Below are 18,677 nucleotides of genomic sequence, written 5' to 3'. Positions count from 1 at the left end.
TGATATGGCTCATCTTCCTATTGTAGTGAATTATAAACCGGTGGTAATTCAATAGCTTCACTGGACGTCAAACTGTCTGGCCAACCTGATCCTCATCCACCCACGACCATTTGCAATGACGTGCCAAGTTTTCTTATGTACAACAGCGCTGGGATATCACTGTTTACCATCCACTGATGGACATGCTTCTGTTACTGACGGGCTTCGTATTACTGAGTGAAATGTTCAGGCTGGAGGTCTGAAACAAAGCCTCCCTACAACAAAATCAATAAGTCCTGCAGATTCAGAGTACAGGATACCATGGTGAGCTTATCATCCAGCTGCACGCTGCGACTGTGTCCACAAAGTTGTTGCTCTTTTCCCCCCAAAGAGGTTATTACAATGCACTTTATTGACCATGTATAATTAAGTTTGATTGTTTAACTGACTTGCTTCTCCGTTAAAGTGAGACAGGTGTTGGGAAACAGTGGAAAAAACACTCTAAGTTCAGCCATCTTTGTTTAGCTGTATTCAGTCAAGTCATTTAGTGGACCCGCTTATAAGCTTGTGTTGTTTACTTTTAGCTTCTTATGATTTTCTACTAGGCATGACTTTATAAATCTTCATAACCTCTTGCAGGGTTCGAAATGGAGGGGGCGTGTCTGAAATTCTACATGAATCTACAGGAACCCCCATAATAATTTTTTTGTGAGTTTCGCCTGTTATACGTCAGTGGGGCTAGATAAAATATTCAGGAGTGACCATCAGGAAGCTGATCTTAAATTATAGTTAAAAATGTTAAAATTACAAACATAATATTTCAAAACATTAAAAAGCTTATTTTTTTTCTCATACCATAGCTAGCTTTTTATGATAACGTTTTTTGGGGGCCCCTCTAAGAGTCATATGTCATTTCGAACCCTGACCTCTTGGGAGATGTGCAATAGAGCAGCAGTGGAGGCTGGAGAAAGCTGGGTTCACATGCCAATTTGACATGTTGGGTAAGAAAAACAACACTATGGAGACCAGAACTGCAAACAGCTGTGGTAAAAAAAAGAAAAAAAAAGAAGAAATTAAATAAGAAACTTACTTGTCAACCCTGAACAAATTCAGCACTGTGTGAAAGGAAGGGCTTGACAGACATTGGCTGTGTGATTTAAGCCTCAGACCTGCTCAAGGTTCAGTTCTTCAAGGCCCCTTCTTGCTTCTGGATGTTTACTGGGGGTAATACTCTTTTCCTGTAAATGTTTACTGGGGTTCATTCAGAGATATATGTACAGAGTATTTATTTTTATTTATATATTTTGCAACTGCTGTTTATTTTTCATGTTTGTGTCCTTGCTTTCAACTTATTTGTATGTATGCCTTGTTTGTGTTGAGTTGGGAAGTACATTACTGGGTCAGACAAAAGGAAACTGATCTCCTAGTCACGGTTCTCAAAGTGAATAACGTAACTAACATCAGTTCAATAAACAAGACAGCAGAGAGACAATCTTTTAAGTGACTGTCCTCTGAATAGCTCGGTCCTGATGAGCATGTCAACGAATATAACTTCCATTCGCTTATGTATGCTGTGACAACAATGCTATCTTTGGATTGCCGAAAGAAAGACTTTGAAGTCAAAATCCAGATTGCTTTTGACGAATTGTCTATCCAGCCGTCAGATTATAGGCAAGTCTTTACCTGCATTGTCTCTCTGCTTCGTCTTTTGATCTGGCAGTCTATATATATAGACTTCGATATAAATATCCTAATCTCGAGTCATTCTGAGGTTTAGAAATCCTTCTATTAGTACATGACAGCCAATCGTTAAAATGTTGACGTGTTCTACACTCGTGTTGTTAATGGAGCTCATGGTAGGCGGGTATAGAATGCTCAGGATTTAGCCGATTCCTCGTCCCAGACATCAACCGACGCTCGCTTCGCTCTCACGCCTCTTAGTTCCATATCCCGCCTTCTTCCCTCTTCCTCTGGTTTGCCTCCATATGGTCGATGGCCTCCGTTGCTAAACTATGCATTGTTACTTTGAAAACTTCGGTTGGATCCGTGAAAGACTAAAGCAAAGCTTTATCACTACGTTCACTTTGAATCCCACTCCTCCTGTAATATGGTTATGTCTTCACCCTCAGTCGTCAAGGTTAAACCCATCACACATGTTCTACGTCCTGGGGTTCCCAAGTGAAGAAATACGATACTTAAAGTATACTTAACAAAGTAAATGTAAACTCACATACTGTATATTCAAGTTGTCAAAAAGTATGTGAAGATACAAAATCTCTACATTTTTAGCACAGTTCTGAACTTCTGATGGTGTAGTAAAATATAACTGTAAAGATAACATATGAAGCTCTCATCTAACACATTTAAATTAGATTTAAATATTCTCTTTTTTCCACCTGAGTTGGTCTGTCACCTCTTAAGTTCCACCTCCCTTAGATGAAGCTCGGTCTCTGATCCTCCTTCAATCACTTGGAAGTGACTGTATTATGGCCTTGCGCTCAATACCGGTTGTCATGATCCAGATTTCATCATTAGGTCCACTTTGATGCTTAGATTCCGCTGGCGACCAGTCTCGAGGTGTGCATATCTCCTTGTCATCTGTGATGCAGTAATGAGACCATGACAAATGAGATTCGGATGATAGATGCTACGATGAAAGCGTTGAATTTAATGTGGGGGCTCTGAGTTTGGCATGAGGAGACTGCCACTTGTGGAAGGGTGTTGCTGCTGTAAAAAGAATTAGAACATTAGAACAATACGTGTCAAAAACAAAACAAACTAAAAAAACTTGAACTTTTCTACTTGACATAATGGCTTTCATACAGCATGTGTTCAGTGGGCTCAAGGTGAACTTTGCTAAGCGGTCCATAAATATTTTGCCAGGAATGCATCATTTTTCTCATCATATTTTTGATCTAAAACTGCCAGTTTAACCCTTTTACAGATTTATAAAAACATTTGGTATGAAATACCACTAGCATTCAATCTCAAACCAACAATGCCTTTGGCTTAGCTGTGTCACCTTCCGAAGACACAACCATTTATGTTCACTTGTAATTGGATAGCTGGGATTTTTCCTGCCTACTTTGTAGCTGTGTGACGTAGGCTATATTTTTCTACATTCATGTTTGTTCATGGTTATAACGCCATCGTGAGTGTGTGTGTGTGTGTGCGTGCGTGTACATGCTTCTGTATTAGTTCCTGACTGTAAATCTCAGTTTTGTGTGGATGGCACATTAGTCCTGCTAAGGTTTATTCTTCCAAGCATCTTTACCAGGTATTATAAAGACTATCTGACGCTCTCTTGCTCTATATTATTCAGTCGTCCAACTCAAACCTCACTTGAGGGCGTGCAGTGTGTCAGACTATACTCCACTGTGACCTCTGGTTTATTTTTGTGCTGGGGGGGAGGGGTGGCGTTCAATGGTACATCCTTACATCCTAATGTGCTCCCCATCTTTAGCTGAATCACCACTTTGCAATGTGGCCTGGTATTAATAATATTGTGATGGATGCACTGGAGTTATGCAAAACTGTCTGAATTCTTCCTTGACGAGTTGTCTCCTCACAGAGAAAGTAGCATGGTTCACCCACTCCCCAAACCGATGGTGCAAGCCGGCTCTTTGGGGAAAGAATTGGAATATCCAAGTGGACAAGGAAGCTTGTGTTAGTCATCTTGGCTAATAACTGCAAAATGTAATTGTGATTATTTCTTATAGAGCAAAAATGAACAAGAACTTCTCTTGAAAAAGAACTGCAAGGAGAGAAACTCTTCCGTTTGTGATTTGCACATGAAACGGTTTCGACCCATGATCGCTTCATAAATGACTTGTTCTAAACATTGAAGTCTGTAAATGGATTATTCGTGTCAGCTTACAACTATCAATGTTTGTATGATTCCGCCCGTTTTTTTATTGTCTTATTTATCGTGCCAAATCTTGAATTCAAGGATGACAGTTGGTCCGATGATAGCAGTAATGCTGGTATGATACTAAATGGACACCCTTCACGGGTCACAGGAGCAGAACTCTTTATGTATGACCATCACTAGTAGTCTCACTTGTACCACCATCCCATATACCTTCTTCCTGGAGAGAAATTGTGAAAAGGCCAGTTTCAACCAATTCTCCTGTATCCCTGTTTCCTCCATCCTCTTGAAAACACTGATTCTCTGAAGTATAATATTTTCATATTGTCGTAATGCCCCCCCCCCCCCATCCCCCTACTTGTTGTCTCTTCCTATGACTTTTATCAATGACTCTTTGTAAATGGGTGCACTGTGACTATTATGATGCTGCTATGTTGTCACGGCGCTGTCGAAACGTTGATGCAGAGCGGTTGTTATCGCCCGGGTGACTGGACATGCACGTGGAAGAGCTATTTTACATTGCCCCCTTTAAATGTGTATGTGGGTGTAAACGCCTCAAAGCAACTGGTTGCCATTCTGACAGTGCTGCTCTATCTCAGTCCCATCTGTGTGCAGCAACACACAACTAGGCTCTCACCATACTCATCATGTCCTGTGTGTTGGAGGGGCGGAAGGATATTTAAGCAATAAGCCCCAAGAGGCCGTAGTTTACGCTGATTTTAGAACAGGTAAGGGGAGTTGTTAGGCACGACGCGAAGCGGAGTGCCGAAAACCCCCTTACCTGTTCTAAAATCAGCGTAAACCACGGCCTCTTGGGGCTTATTGCTTTTCTAAAACTGTTACTGCAAACATTTGATATGGTTTCATCAATAAAAACAATTAGAAACAAAATAGTTTCATAATAAACCGTCATTCTTCCGCTACTACAAAGTATAGTTCCCACATAAATCGTTGCCACGCAACAGCCAGATGGACACCTTTGTCGTCTTTTTCCATTTGAAATATTCGATCAGCAGTAATATGGAATGTTAAAGAATGTTATGAGGACAACCTGTGAGGTTATGCTGGATTTAACAACGGTATGGAACGCGATATAGCCAATCAAAATCAAGGATGGGAACAACCAGTTTTAGAATTGGTGATTGAGAGCGTATTAAAACCCCATTACAGTATGTCCAACACCTGTCTATATTGAATAAACTGTGATATTGCTTTACAGCAACAATGATAATCTGTGTAATGAATACCAACAATATTGATTAATAGTCATGATTACAATATTGTATGTAAAAAAAATATGTTTTACCCATTGTATGTTAAGGAGAAGAACATGAGCAGATGTGCAGATATAAAATGTGAAAATACTCCGGAACTGGCTATTGGAATAAACTTTTTTACAACAAACTGAATTTCTTTTTATTTGTTGAGACTGCACTTGTCTCTCTGGGTTATGTGACCCACAAAGACCTCAGACTAAACGTGTATATTTTGAAGAGAGTAAACAGGAGCTTTGCTTGTGTTTGCATGTTAGTGTTCTTAAGGGATCCATGAAAACGCAAACCCTTAAGTATAATGGTAACTTAAAGCTGGAGTGAAATACAAAGACTCCTCTCTAACCACCATCTGAAGTCCATTCACAACAGAAGTGTTGGTTTGGAAATTATTGAACAGTTACATTACCATCAATGGGACTGTCAGATTGCCATTGACGGTTCAGATTTTCAGCCAACCCCAGATCTGCCTAGTTAAGGCATTACATAAGCGCCTGTTTGGAAGGCTTGATGGTGTGAACACACCCTGAGGGGGATCAATCACTGGGGTTTCTATGGCACCATGGCACTGCATGCAGTCTGAGCGACAAGATCATTCAGATGATACATATTATAATCACTCGCTTCAGGTATGATGGTCCAGAATGTATTGTTTGTGTGTGGAGGAGAGGGGAGTTGTTTGTGAGAGGTGTGTTCGAGGGGGAGGGATGAAGATTGACATGACAATCCATGTCATGTAAAAGCAAGGTCAATTTTGCAATAATCAAACATAACTTGACCTATGACATTATCTATGTTCTCTTTGGGGTTATGGTGAGGAGATGGGTATTGGTGTCTGTACATGGGTACATAGCCCTACACTGCCACCATGTTATCAATAGATCATTTGCTTAACAAAAAAATTATTTTTGGCTAGAGATTTAAAAGCATATAAGCGGTAGCTTATATTTTTCTTCCGGGTGTGGTTGTTTTCTCCCGTCCCAGATGACTTGCAAATAAACCCCTGCGGAGTATACCTGCGTGCTGGTTTTAGATAATCGTGATTAGACTTCATGCAAAAAAACAAAAAAACAAATGAAAAACATTTGAATATATCTTTCGCACTTTGTTTACGCATTAGACATTACGATGCGGTGACTACTTTACCAAAAGTATGGTCTAGGCTACGCGTGGCATTCGCTGGGGAGCGCATGATCAACGTTACCTGGGGTACAATGCTTTTTCTCTCCGTGGGTTATTTTCAAACAACGCACAGATTCGAGCGTTGAAATGGTTTGTACCGTAGGCCTAGTCCGTTCAAGGAAACCAAACAGCCGAAGAAAAGTGATAAAGAACATCTGAAAGTATTTAATATTTTTTTTAATCCTGGAATCGTCTTCTTTATCTCAGTGCGTCTTCCCTGTCTGATAGCTTACCACACATGTAAGTTGTTTATTTATACTTTTTCTATGATAAAGGCTTTTCATTTGCAGTTGTTTATTTTAAGTCTAGACTATGTGACAGTGATTTTATGTTAACATCTAAATGTTATGGTAACTATTATTTCAACACAATCCTTCTTTGTTCATCAGCCTAATGCCAACTCAACTTTAAGGAAATGTTAACCACAGTAGCTGGTAGATATAATGCAACACCATGCAAATTCCATGCAAAAGCTACATTATTTTAACATTCTTAAAAAATTCTAATATGTATTTAGGATCCAAGTGTACTATTTCACTTTTTCCCATACTTGTTTTTTGCCTAGGGGTACATGATGTACCTATGGCTGTATGGCAACTTCCGTCCTTAGCCAGGCACATAACAAGCCACCATGGTGCATTACCTAGGAAACCAACTCCCCAGTGATGGTTGCTCCTTATGACAGCATAGGCTCCCTGCATTGGTCAGATGTCGTCGTCAGGAAACGTGTTGAAAAAGCTCAGCGCTAGGCAAACACACAACAGTGAACCCCGTTTCTTCTGCTTGTCTTTTTTTCTCTCACCTTTTTACTAAACTCTTGTCTGTATCCCATCTCTCATCTTCTACGCTGCAGCCAATGGCGCGATGCAGGTGCAATGGACGAATACTGTGCCTGTGCCTCCTACCCTGTGTGATGACGGGTCATCTTGTCATATACATCATGGTGTCTATATTCATCACGGTCTCCTATTCCCCTCCCCAACTACCGGTCCGCTTCGTCGCCCCGGGGGCCTCTGCTAACTCTGGGGCCTTGGCATCCCATCCCCTGGGCCCCTTCTGGAACCTGCGTCTGCAGGAGACAGCCCTGTGGAACCGTCTTCAGCACACCTGGGACAGACGGTACAACCCTATTCTACAGGGGAACCTGACCAATGCAAGCTCCTCCGTGAGGCAGGGAAGCGAGGGAATTCCGTGGCAGGACCGAGAGTGCTCCTCCACCTGCGTTTCTGATTCGGAGCAGTGCTGGGGCGCCCATCTCCACGACTACAACACCCTCCCGGAGCAGATGAAAGCGTTTGTCCTGTCCATGCACTGCAGAGAGTACCCCCTCCTCAGGAACCAGCCCGGGGTGTGCGCCAGCAACGAGAGCGGGGAGTGGGAGACCCCCATGCTCCTGATGGCCGTCAAGTCCCAGGTGGGTAACTTTGAGAACAGGCAGGCCATCCGGGAGACGTGGGGCCGGAGCGGCCTGGTGAAGGGGGAGCAGGGGAGGGTGGTAGGGCTGGTGCGCACTGTCTTTCTCCTGGGGAGGCAGGACTCGACCACGGGGCCCCACCCGGACCTCGGAGGCCTCTTGGAGCTGGAGAGCCAAGAATACAGAGACATCCTGCAGTGGGATTTCAGGGACTCCTTCTTCAACCTCACCCTGAAGGACCTTCTCTTCTGGCACTGGCTCCAGCATCACTGTCCAGGCGCGCAGTTCATATTCAAAGGCGACGATGATGTTTTCGTGAGGACAAACGCGCTTCTGGATTACCTTCACAAACAACGAGAGGAGCACGACGCGTCGCAGACGAGTAGAAACCAAACCGAGACGTTGGATTTGTTCATCGGTGACGTCATCAGCAACGCCATGCCGAACCGCGAGCCCAACACCAAGTACTACATCCCCGAGAGTTTCTACGAGGGCGTGTATCCTCCTTACGCCGGGGGAGGAGGCGTGGTCTACTCTGGTTCCCTCGCCGCGAGCCTGAGGCAGGTGTCCGAGAGGGTGCGCATGTTCCCCATCGATGACGTGTACCTGGGCATGTGCCTTCACAGGCTTGGGCTCTCCCCGGGACACCACCCTGGGTTTTTGACCTTTGACCTCCCTGAATCGGAGAGGGACAAGCCCTGCGCATACAGTTCTGTGCTGCTTGTTCATAAGCGTAGCCCCAAGGAGATGCTTACACTGTGGAGCAAGCTACAGAAGCCCCCCTCTCCGTGTTGATGAAGAAACACTCATGCATTGACAGCAGCGAGAGATGGGGCGGAGGGGAATGGGAATAGCCCAGTGGTTAGAGTATTTGATCGCAGATCAAGAGGTCACAGGCTTAAAACGCCCTCTGTATGTCGTCTTGGGTTAAATGCTGATGTAAATAATTATATATAAAATACATTATTGAGACACACAGTGAGAGGGGAACCAAAGCACAGTTACACTGAGACACAGGTAGAGGATGGTCAGAGACATCTCTGGCAGGAAGGAGAAAAAACTTGGACATCATAATGTATAAAGCATGTGAACAGGAAACACTCAGAAACTGTAAAGGCCTGAAATCAAAAACTTTTAAATAACATTTCAATCCGTTTTATTGAACTGTGCCTGTCTTTATTTTTGCTTTTATGTAATCTGTAAGTATGTATACACATTTATACAATATGAGAATTGCCACATCTTAAAAACTTACGTCTAATATAGATGCCTCAATCATTTTGTTTAATCAGCGCATACAACAATGTGGAAGCGATAATTCAGAAAACATTGTCATTTACCAAGTGGTATTTCTTGATGTGCTGGTGCAATACTTAAATAATATTTAGTTTGCGCAAATTTTTGATTATCATGCCGTTTGTTTATGCCTGTGTATTTGAGGGAAACCTGTTAATGATTTTAAATATATAGACTTGGTTTTTGGTGTTGCCTAAAGGAATACAACAAAAGTTCAGAAGAAGCGGTGAATAAATACATGCAACGTGTGCCCAGTTGTCTTCACTTGTCTACTCCCTTGCATAAAAATGTGGAGATAAGGCAAACATGATTGGTAAAAATGTTGGCTTCTTACACCTATCTTTTGCTTTGACATCTGCGTGGACGACCCTTCGTTTTTAATGTGACGTTTCAGTTGACCCAGGAAGTGCTTCAAGTCCACTTGAGGTGAGGTCAAATCATCGTATCTTGGTCGTTTCCGTTAAAGTAAAGCTGTTACTAGTGAGGTAGCTCACCGTCAATTGAATTGAATTGTGCAGCTATTAAGACGCACTAGTTTCCACTCAACCTCACGTTGTTATCAATATGGGGTCCTCCAAAAAACATAAGGAAAAGGGACGCGAAAAAGAGAAAGATGCAGAAGATCGTCATCGAGAACACAAAAAACACCGTCACAAGGACCGAGAAAGAGATAAGGAACGTGATGCCACCAGAGACAGAGAAAAGCGAAAACGGTCTAGGTCCAAGGATAGAAGTGGACGCGGTACCGAGAAGGAAAGTAGAAGCAAAGCCGACAAGAGTACCGGAGAGCCCCGAGTCAAAAAAGAAAAGGTCGAGTCTGGATATGAGGCGAGCACATCCACAGGTAAACAAAGCTAGGTAGTTAGCAATGGTTGCTAACGCTAGTTAGCTTTTCCAGCAATTGCACCAGGTTTGCCTGGGCCTTTAACATTGAGGCAATAATGTACTAGCGGACAGACTAAAGCAGATATGCTTGTTGTTTTATCATGTGTGGTAGTTATCTGTGCTGTCACATGGAATTCTTGGCTCATCAAACGACTTTCATTTCACTGCAGACATTGGACCACAATCTGCAAGTGGCGATGCCTCCCTTAGCATCGAGGAGACCAAGTAAGTAACGTGGATTAGATGTAAACAAATATGCAGCTTCACCGAATGATGGCGGTAAACGCATTGAAACCCCGTTGATTACTTATGTGAATTTACTTACATTGTATTTACGTGTAATTGACACCTTGTTTGTCTTTATTCCCTGATAGCAAATTGAGAGCTAAGCTGGGTCTAAAACCGCTGGAACTAAATGAAGCCAAGAAAGGTTAGTCACGTCTTGAGATGTCCGGAACAAGACTCAAAACCGTGGAAAACAAAATGGGAGAGTATTGCAGTATTTTTCATTGACTGACCGGGTCTTCCCTGCTGTCCCAGAGCTTGGTACCAAGGAGGACCCGAAGGTGGCAGAGACTATCAACCCCGTCACTATCCGAAAGCAGAAGGACATGAGGGAGAAACTAGCGGCTATGAAGGAAAAGCGCCTCCTGAATAAGAAACTGGGGTAAGTACTCTTAAGAAGACTTCTCTTATATTGGAAGACTTTTAATAAGCCCGCAAACAACACAGATACTGTTGTTACTGTAAAGAAAATATTGATACTGATATGAAACTTCTGCACTGTCGGTAATATCCAGGCCGCTCCATCACAATAACCACAGACATTTTGTTTGAACTATTCACTCCTGTTCCTAGATCAGTTGTTGAGGTTACTACACGCACGGTGTAGTGTGAGTAAAATGTTTTTTTAATTCATTTTTATTGCCATTCAGGAAAGTGAAGACTCTAGCAGAGGAAGACTGGTTGGATGACACCACTGCCTGGGTCGAGAAAAGCCGGAAGCTGGCCAAAGAGAAAGAACTGGCAGAGAAGAGAGTGAGTGATGAAAATACAGTTGATGGAGGAATGCTTTGAGATGGCAGGAGATGCATCTGTGTTGTTTACATTTTGTTTTTCACTTTCTCATCATGACTTACTTTTACAAATGAATCCCCCGTCCAGGAGAAACTTCTGGAGGAGATGGACCAAGAGTTTGGTGTGAGCAGTCTGGTGGAAGAGGAGTTTGGTCAGGCAAAGAAGGTATGCATTCAAGTCCACTTGTCTTTGCTACTAGTCATATTGTTAGTCTCAGGACTGTAATATCTGCTACAAGAGCTTTTTGCTTCCGCTACTGTTGTGGCATATCTTGACATTAAGAGCAAACTTAATGAAGTCTGTAGGAAGACTTGTTCAAATAAATCCTGTATTTTTCCTGTCCGTCACAGGTAGCCTACAGTTCCAGGGACTTAAAGGGCCTTACAGTGCAGCACAAGATGGAATCATTCAATGAGGGGGAGACAGTCATCCTCACACTGGAAGACAAAGGTGATTGGAGGAGCACAGGAAATGTAAAGCGACCTTCTTCTTGACTGCAGCACGTTCTCGTCCTGTAACCTGTGTCCTTGCGTTGTCTCCTTGCGTCTCAGGCGTCCTGGAGGAGAAAGACGATGTGCTTGTCAACGTGGGCCTGGTGGACAAGGAGAGGGCGGAGAAGAACGTGGAGTTAAAGAAGAAAAAACCGGAATACAAACCCTACGAAGAGGAGGAGAGTGTCGATGACATGGCTGTGGTAAGAGTCCGAGGCTCTATTGAAAAGAAAAACTCCTACATTCATCCCTAGAATATAATATGAAAACAACCAATATTATTCCTATTCGCCCCGTTTTTCCATCGTGTCTCATTACTTAACTAAGGTCCAGTGTCTCAATTGTGAGCTCTTATCCTGCAGATAAAGCCCCGCATCGTGCTGGGCAAGTATGACGAGGAGATCGACGGGGAGCAGAAAAAGAGCTTCCGGTTGAGTACTGGTGGCTTCGCTGAGGGGGAGAGGGAGAGGGAGCTGCAGGCCATCAGGGAGACCCTGCGCAGCCAGGCCCAGTCCCTGCAGATGCCTGCTCTCATGATCGCCTCGGAGTACTACTCACCAGGGGAGATGGTGAGTCCTGATCTGAACCCCGAAGGCCTTTTAGAATGGGTCTCTCATTTATGGGAATGTACTGCGTTCGAATGTGAATGCCTACACTGGTGAAAGGGTTACGTAATGGCCGTTGGCGTTTTATTGTCGGCACATTTGTTCGTCTCCCTCGGTTGTCGTTATTGAGAGATGGTCTCTGGATGCTGTTGTTGTAGGTGGGTTTTAAGAAGACCAAGCGACGCATCAAGAAGATCCGTAAGAAGGAGAAAGTGTCTTTGCCCGATGAGCTTCGCCTGGACGACACACGCAGTACCGACTTCGGCTCCAGGTTCTGCTTCGTTCGCTTTGTCTGTTTGGAACATTACAATTCTGAACAATGAGGTTCTGTGTGTGTGTGTGTGGAACCGTGAGGTTCTACGTCTGGAACAAGTGAGGTTCCACTGCCCCGTGTCACTGAGACCCTTCTCCTCTCACCGTCCTCCCAGATCCCGGGGCCGTGGCCGCAAACAGGAGGTTCTGGAAGCCCTGGAGGGAGGGGCTGAGGGGAACAGCACCTCCATCGACGTTCCCCAGCAGTCCGACGACGTCAGAACGGCCGACATGGAAATCAGTGACGAAGGTGAGACAGACTTAAGAGTTAATGATTTAATGTATCAATGATATGTTCTGCCTCAAGGAGAGCGTCCTGAGATCTTTGTGACCTTACATGACCTTCCAGCTCTCGAGTCCTTTAAGGGTCCCTTGGCGATGCCCATATAACGGTCGTTTGACCGGGTCAGTGTCCACATCCTCACCTCCGCTCCCTGTTCTGTGTGACCTCAGAGGACTTTGTGTCCCCGGAGCCGGCTGTGATGGAGGAGGACGAGGCGGAGGCAGAGCTGCAGAAGCAGCTGGAGAAGCAGAGGAAACTGAAGCAGAAACAGATGCTCAAAGACTCCGGAGAGAAGGTGGGGACTGTCTGGCAGTCTGTTAAGACTTCACTAGGACGTCTAGCATTCAGTCACCTCTAGTCAAAACAACAAAAACAAATATATAATTTTTTGTTTGTTTATAAAAGATTTGATGTGTATTCCACTGACTCTCTACCTTCCTGAACAGGTGGTGGAGCAGGTCAAGGGGCTCGGTGGGGAAGGTGACAACCCTGATGATCCTGACCGGAAGAACAACATCGTGTTCAATGCCACCTCAGAGTTCTGCAGGACGCTGGGTGACATCCCCACCTACGGCCTCTCAGGAAACAGAGAGGACCAGGAGGACATCATGGTCGGTACACCACAGGGAACTTTGTTTAGGTCAACACTGCAATAGATCTCAATAACCACAGATGTATGTATAGCTTAGTGGTAGAGCAAATTACTGCAGATCAAGAAGCCGCAGGTTCAGATGCCCCCTGTACATCGTTTTAGATTAACGCATCTGCTTGATGAATACATGATGTCATCCTCACATTTACACAGTGTATGTAATTGGGGTGCCTCCAGAAATGAATATAAACGTTGACAGTAAGATGCGTGCCCTTCTAACCGCCTCTTATCGGTTTTTTTTTTCTTCTCAGGATTTCGAGCAGGAGGCGGAGAGAGATGGCGCTGGGGGTTCCGACTCGGAGACGGATGAGAATGTTGGCTGGAGCATGGTGAACCTGGACGAGGAGATGAAACAACCAGACGTGAGTGGCCCTCTGCCTCTTGTTTTGATTTAGAAGTTAGCTCGTTGTTCATGTCTGCTGCAAAATTGCCCCCCCCCCCCCCCCGATCAAAACAATTCTATCCATCCTCCCTCCCTCTCTTCTCTTCCATATCAGTGTTTTCTCTTGTTGTGCTGTCAGAGCCCCCTAGTGGTCATAATATAGAATAACAATAAGCCAGGTAGAGAACCTTTATTCCTCTGTTAATTGTGTGTGTGTGTGTGTGTGTCTTCCCTCGTTTGCAGTTCTCCACGGCATCCACCACCATCCTGGATGAAGAGCCGATTGTCAACTCCGGGCTAGCTGCTGCCTTGCATCTCTGCAAAAACAAGGGTGAGATCATGCCTTCATTCAATCAAGACGCTTTTATCTAAAGAGACATACGGAGGGGGATTTGAACCTGGGACCTCTTGATCTGAAGCCAAATGCTCTGCCCTACCCCTGAGGTGTACCTACCCACCCAGACTTAAGTTATCAGCCTTTGACGTGATCAGTTCCTCGGTCATTACGAAAGGCTTGTAATCATTTTTGGGGTAAAAAAAAACCCCACCCAACTGTTTACTTAGCTTTCTGTTTTTTTCCTTCTCTTCTTTCAGGTCTCTTGGATACTCAGATGCAGAAGATAGCTCGTGTTAGGGCACCGAAGGGCGCCCTTCCAAATGACAATTACTGCATTGAGGACAAAATGTAAGTTTCAGAGTATAGTGACCGTTCACTTACATATTAGAACCGAGCTATTTCTAACATGTCTATAAGCAAACCTACATGGCGTTAGCAGGTATCCAACGGCACTCATGGTTCCTTTGTTCACGTCCTTTCCTCGTCTCCAGGACGATAGACGACAAATACAGCCGGAGGGAAGAGTACAGAGGCTTCACTCAGGACTTCAAGGAGAAGGACGCCTACAAGCCAGATGTCAAGATCGAGTATGTGGACGAATCTGGCAGAAAGCTGACTCCAAAAGAGGTATGGTTGTCCTGTCAGCCTTCATTTTGTGCAACCTTGCAGCACTAGTAATTGTAAAGTCTGCAGTAACCAGATTTCAGACATGGAGAGAAATCACGCTATTTGCATGTGGCTTTGGAAAATATATAAAAATATATATGTGTATTGTTTAGAGGAATAGGTTGACGAAACATTAATTCAGGTAAAGCGATGCATTTATGTATTTGTTCATAAATGTATTTCGTGCACTAATCCTGTTCCTCCTCCAGGCGTTCAGGCAGCTGTCACATCGTTTCCATGGCAAAGGGTCTGGTAAGATGAAGACAGAGAGGAGGATGAAGAAACTGGAGGAGGAAGCCGTAAGTACATTTCTTCACTCTGTGACTGTACCTGTTCTAAAGTGTGTCACGTTACTTTTACATTCCTATCCCGAGACTCGGTTGATTAACCGTATTTTTCTTTCTCTCGTCAGCTGCTGAAAAAAATGAGCAGTAGTGACACTCCACTGGGAACAGTAGCTTTGCTGCAGGAGAAGCAGAAATCACAGAAAACACCCTACATCGTCCTCAGTGGGAGTGGAAAGAGCATGAATGCGTGAGTGATCAGCAGTTTACCTTTAGTCATTTATCAACACTGAGAATAGCTCACTGGGCTGGGACGGCGACATGCAAAGTATAAGGTCGTAGGTTCAAACCCAGCCACTGTCTTGTATCCTTCCTGCCAAAGCAAATTCCTTGTCTGTGCAAATTTTCATGGCGAATAAATCCCTTTCTGATTCTGATTAGCAGACGCTCTTATCTTAGCAATTTACAGTAAGTGCAGGGACATCCCCCCCGAGGCAAGTAGGGTGAAGTGCCTTGCCCAAGGACACAGTCATTTGACACGGACGGGAATCAGACCTGCAACCTTCCGATTACTCGCCCGATTCCCTAACCACTCAGCCATCTGACTCTAACTCTCTAGTCTAACTTTGGGGACCAACAGAAAGGCACCAACAATGTTCTCTGTTAGTTGGAGACCTAGTGATAGATTAGCTCTGTTACCATTAGTGGTGATACAATTCAAACCGAGGTACCTTCCTCTACTTGGATAAAATAATCTGCTAAATGTATCGAATGTTACATTGTCTACCTAATGAGATAAAAACTGTTTTCCACTGTTAATATATATTATCCCACTATTTATATGTTATCCTATCACTAACCTTTTTATTATTTTTCTTTCCTCAGAAACAACATCACCAAATGAGCTTGGCAAGGATGACCCTTCCTGTGTGGTCTCTCACTGTCTCACACACGCACACACACACATTTTAAATTTGTTCTCATTTGAATCAAGTCCAGTCGCTATTGTTATATATAAAGTGGATTTGTTGTTTTGACTAAGGATATTATGTCTACAATGCTTATCATTGTTGTAATAAAGAATTGACAGAATTAGCTTGTTTGCATTTTGTGCTTCATTTTATTTATTTTTTTTCAACAAATAATGAAGAAACTGCATTAAGGAAATACTGGCCAACAGTTAATTTGTGGGGTGTTACGGGGGTGAAGTATACATTTATGTTGATTTAAACATATAAGTAATGCAAACAATTTTACATTCTAACTATTGCCAGAGAATGTCTAATATAGAAACATCCTTAAACAGGCTCTGCTATTACCTTCAAAAACACTTAAAATCAAATGAATATCTTAACGGAAACGGAAACTACCAAACGGCGGGACAAGGAAGTGATTAGAATGTGTGAAACGCAGCAGTGCTCTATTGATAGCATCTACCGCTTCAGGCCAGGTTGAGCTGCAGTGGTCGGAGAGGAACGAACTGTCTACGATAGTAATAAGGTTGTAAACCTACATTCTACTTATGAAGGACGTCAGTAAAAATGTATAAATGTCGATGTATTGTAAATTTAGCGGTGTAAACTTACCTATCTTGCCCCATAGCTTTCTCGCTAGCTTGCTAACTAGCTTTAGCTAGCCCGGCTCTGACTTTCTATTTGAATAACTAGCTTACCTGCTAATCAGTTAGCTAACTCATTGTTGATTAACAGATTAGAATGAAATATTATGGCCAAGAACGCCACATGTACACGTGGCTCTGGAAGTAGGTTTGAGTAGGAAAGTGAAAGTTCGAACGTAGAGAGATCGTGATGTGCTTCAAGGTTGGTAATCAGACTATAGTATATAGCTAGCTAGTTGCCTTACTTGGTAAACTAAGCGGCAAATATGGCAGGCTACGTGTAGGATCCCACAATAATGCTTTTCTCTGCTTTTCTTATTTCTCGTTAAAAGCTCCAAGCAACTACTGAAAAGGATCGGTGAACTACAAAGTAACCATGTCTTCAACGTCCCAGAAACACAAAGAGTTTGTGGCAGAGCCCATGGGGGAAAAGTTGGTTATGGCTCTTGCAGGCATTGGAGAAGTGCTTGGCAAAAGACTGGAAGAGAAAGGCTTTGACAAGGTGAAATGTTTTTTTTTTTTTTTTATATATACTCGAAGTAACATATTGTTTACAAACTTGCATTGGCTTTATAAAAGTGCACTTCACTTGTTGATGGTGCTAGACAAGAGAAAAGTACATACATGTAAGTAGCTGTTCATGTACCCTATTGTTTTTTTAACCATTTAAGTGATCAGGCACTGATTTGATGTACTCAACAGTGTTTGCCCTAGGTTTACAGCTTTTGGGGGGGCATGGACCATGTAAAGACAGAAATGACATGCCGTTGTGTACATAAGATAAATAACATAAGGCCATTTAGTTTGTTTAATGAAAGAGCAAGCTATAGACTTGTTTTATAGGTAAGGTAACCTTAAATGACTTATTTACAATACAAAATTAACTTGACCTTCCACCCCCCTAATATAATGGTAGGGGAAACACTGCTCAAGCTGGGATGCCTTAACTGATCAAATGTCAAGTTCTATCCTAATCCTGTTTCCGTTCATGTACCAATACTGCACCCTCTCACCCACAGGCCTATGTTGTTCTTGGACAGTTCTTGGTGCTGAAAAAAGATGAGGAGCTCTTTCGGGACTGGCTGAAAGATACGTGTGGGGCAAACGTTAAACAGCAAGGCGACTGCTATGGCTGCCTTCGTGAGTGGTGTGATTCTTTCCTGTAAACTACACTATTTCCTCCTAGTTTTTGGTTTGTTTTTAGTGGGATTGTTTTTTTGGGGGGGTTCCAAACATATATTTACCTCTTCTTTGTACTCACACCAACTTAGCGACACCTCAAATGGACTGACGAACGAATGAGGGAGTTTAGCAAAGTCAGATGTATAAGACCGTGTTATGTTGCACAGAGACCGACTAAATGTCAAGCCAGATCTTTTTGTTCCAGCTAACCACCAGAGCAACTTATAAATACTGACCATTTTACATCTATATTTTTGGCGTCACCAAAGCCTTTTTGATGCATTTGTCTTCTGTTTCTGTGCTGGTGTATTTCAATTTAGACTTTATTAAAGGGGACAAAATCAATTATTAAAGGGGACAAAATCAATTATCCAATCACAAAAGTTTTGCAACTACTGCTGAAATTGTTTGCTGTTTTACTAACATGGAAAAACAATGAAAATGTAATCGCATTGTAGAATATTTCAAAGCCACATAGCTTTTTATTAGAAACTGAAAATATCAAGTTGTTATTTTCATGTTACTAATAGATAAGCTTTCTTAAATTCTCACCGTATTGAGTTTTGATGCTGAATATTATTTTCAGTGTTTTAAGAAATGCCTTAATGTGATTTGATTCAGTCATCAGTAGTCAGCTAATTGAGTTGTGGGATAGTACACACAACCACCACATATCACTTTGCAATTGTAAAAGCAAAAGGCAACCTGAAATATTTGTCGTGTTGGTCCGATCTTGAGCATTCTTCTGCCGCTCATGGTTTTAATGGTTAATGGATGGTTTTACTGAAACACCGACCCATGTTTTGTAATCGACTGTGAAAGCATGTTTGTTTTTATATTTCTCTTTCGATTAAATATGTGAAGGACAACTGCAGTCTGGACAATGTTTGCTT

General features: G+C 43.0%; 3 protein-coding genes and 1 long non-coding RNA gene across 4 annotated transcripts; all 4 read left to right on the top strand.

The window, feature by feature from the left end:
• Window positions 1–6,316: 6,316 nt before the first annotated feature.
• On the top strand, window positions 6,317–6,969 carry LOC146287871 (uncharacterized). Its single transcript, XR_014755111.1, has 3 exons — window positions 6,317–6,540; window positions 6,690–6,734; window positions 6,866–6,969. It is a non-coding gene; the product is annotated as an uncharacterized LOC146287871 (long non-coding RNA).
• Window positions 6,970–7,156: 187 nt separating this feature from the next.
• Window positions 7,157–9,283, top strand: LOC146287870 (N-acetyllactosaminide beta-1,3-N-acetylglucosaminyltransferase 2). The gene has a single exon (XM_084698339.1). It carries the CDS (start codon window positions 7,157–7,159, stop codon window positions 8,507–8,509), a length of 1,353 nt encoding a protein of 450 aa, XP_084554465.1. The 3' UTR covers window positions 8,510–9,283.
• A 170-nt stretch (window positions 9,284–9,453) lies between these two features.
• Window positions 9,454–16,079, top strand: sart1 (spliceosome associated factor 1, recruiter of U4/U6.U5 tri-snRNP). Its single transcript, XM_084698658.1, has 20 exons — window positions 9,454–9,854; window positions 10,066–10,120; window positions 10,270–10,325; window positions 10,436–10,562; window positions 10,831–10,933; window positions 11,060–11,137; window positions 11,323–11,422; window positions 11,524–11,666; window positions 11,826–12,032; window positions 12,227–12,339; window positions 12,497–12,630; window positions 12,834–12,958; window positions 13,110–13,274; window positions 13,567–13,677; window positions 13,941–14,028; window positions 14,292–14,382; window positions 14,526–14,661; window positions 14,910–14,999; window positions 15,113–15,234; window positions 15,870–16,079. The coding sequence occupies exons 1-20, from the start codon at window positions 9,575–9,577 to the stop codon at window positions 15,886–15,888; spliced, it is 2,343 nt and encodes a 780-aa protein (XP_084554784.1). The 5' UTR covers window positions 9,454–9,574; the 3' UTR covers window positions 15,889–16,079.
• Window positions 16,080–16,345: 266 nt separating this feature from the next.
• Window positions 16,346–18,653, top strand: banf1 (barrier to autointegration nuclear assembly factor 1). The gene is made up of 3 exons (XM_084697552.1): window positions 16,346–16,484; window positions 16,935–17,104; window positions 17,622–18,653. Exons 2-3 carry the CDS (start codon window positions 16,979–16,981, stop codon window positions 17,766–17,768), a joined length of 273 nt encoding a protein of 90 aa, XP_084553678.1. The 5' UTR covers window positions 16,346–16,484; window positions 16,935–16,978; the 3' UTR covers window positions 17,769–18,653.
• Window positions 18,654–18,677: the final 24 nt, after the last annotated feature.

The sequence above is a fragment of the Hypomesus nipponensis genome, chromosome 5 (assembly GCF_054491055.1).
Source record: "Hypomesus nipponensis isolate SF chromosome 5, ASM5449105v1, whole genome shotgun sequence".
Taxonomy (NCBI): domain Eukaryota; kingdom Metazoa; phylum Chordata; class Actinopteri; order Osmeriformes; family Osmeridae; genus Hypomesus; species Hypomesus nipponensis.
This window is presented reverse-complemented; position numbering and strand designations above follow the sequence as displayed.

What these genes read in the sequence shown, in the direction of transcription:
- LOC146287870 (XM_084698339.1), top strand. Translation starts at nt 7,157, where the DNA reads ATGGCGCGATGCAGGTGCAATGGACGAATACTGTGCCTGTGCCTCCTA.
- sart1 (XM_084698658.1), top strand. Translation starts at nt 9,575, where the DNA reads ATGGGGTCCTCCAAAAAACATAAGGAAAAGGGACGCGAAAAAGAGAAA. An exon ending in ACTAAATGAAGCCAAGAAAG is followed by an intron (nt 10,326 to 10,435) that starts GTTAGTCACGTC and finishes CTGCTGTCCCAG; the next exon opens with AGCTTGGTACCAAGGAGGAC. An exon ending in AGGACCAGGAGGACATCATG is followed by an intron (nt 13,275 to 13,566) that starts GTCGGTACACCA and finishes TTTTCTTCTCAG; the next exon opens with GATTTCGAGCAGGAGGCGGA.
- banf1 (XM_084697552.1), top strand. Translation starts at nt 16,979, where the DNA reads ATGTCTTCAACGTCCCAGAAACACAAAGAGTTTGTGGCAGAGCCCATG. An exon ending in AAGAGAAAGGCTTTGACAAG is followed by an intron (nt 17,105 to 17,621) that starts GTGAAATGTTTT and finishes TCTCACCCACAG; the next exon opens with GCCTATGTTGTTCTTGGACA.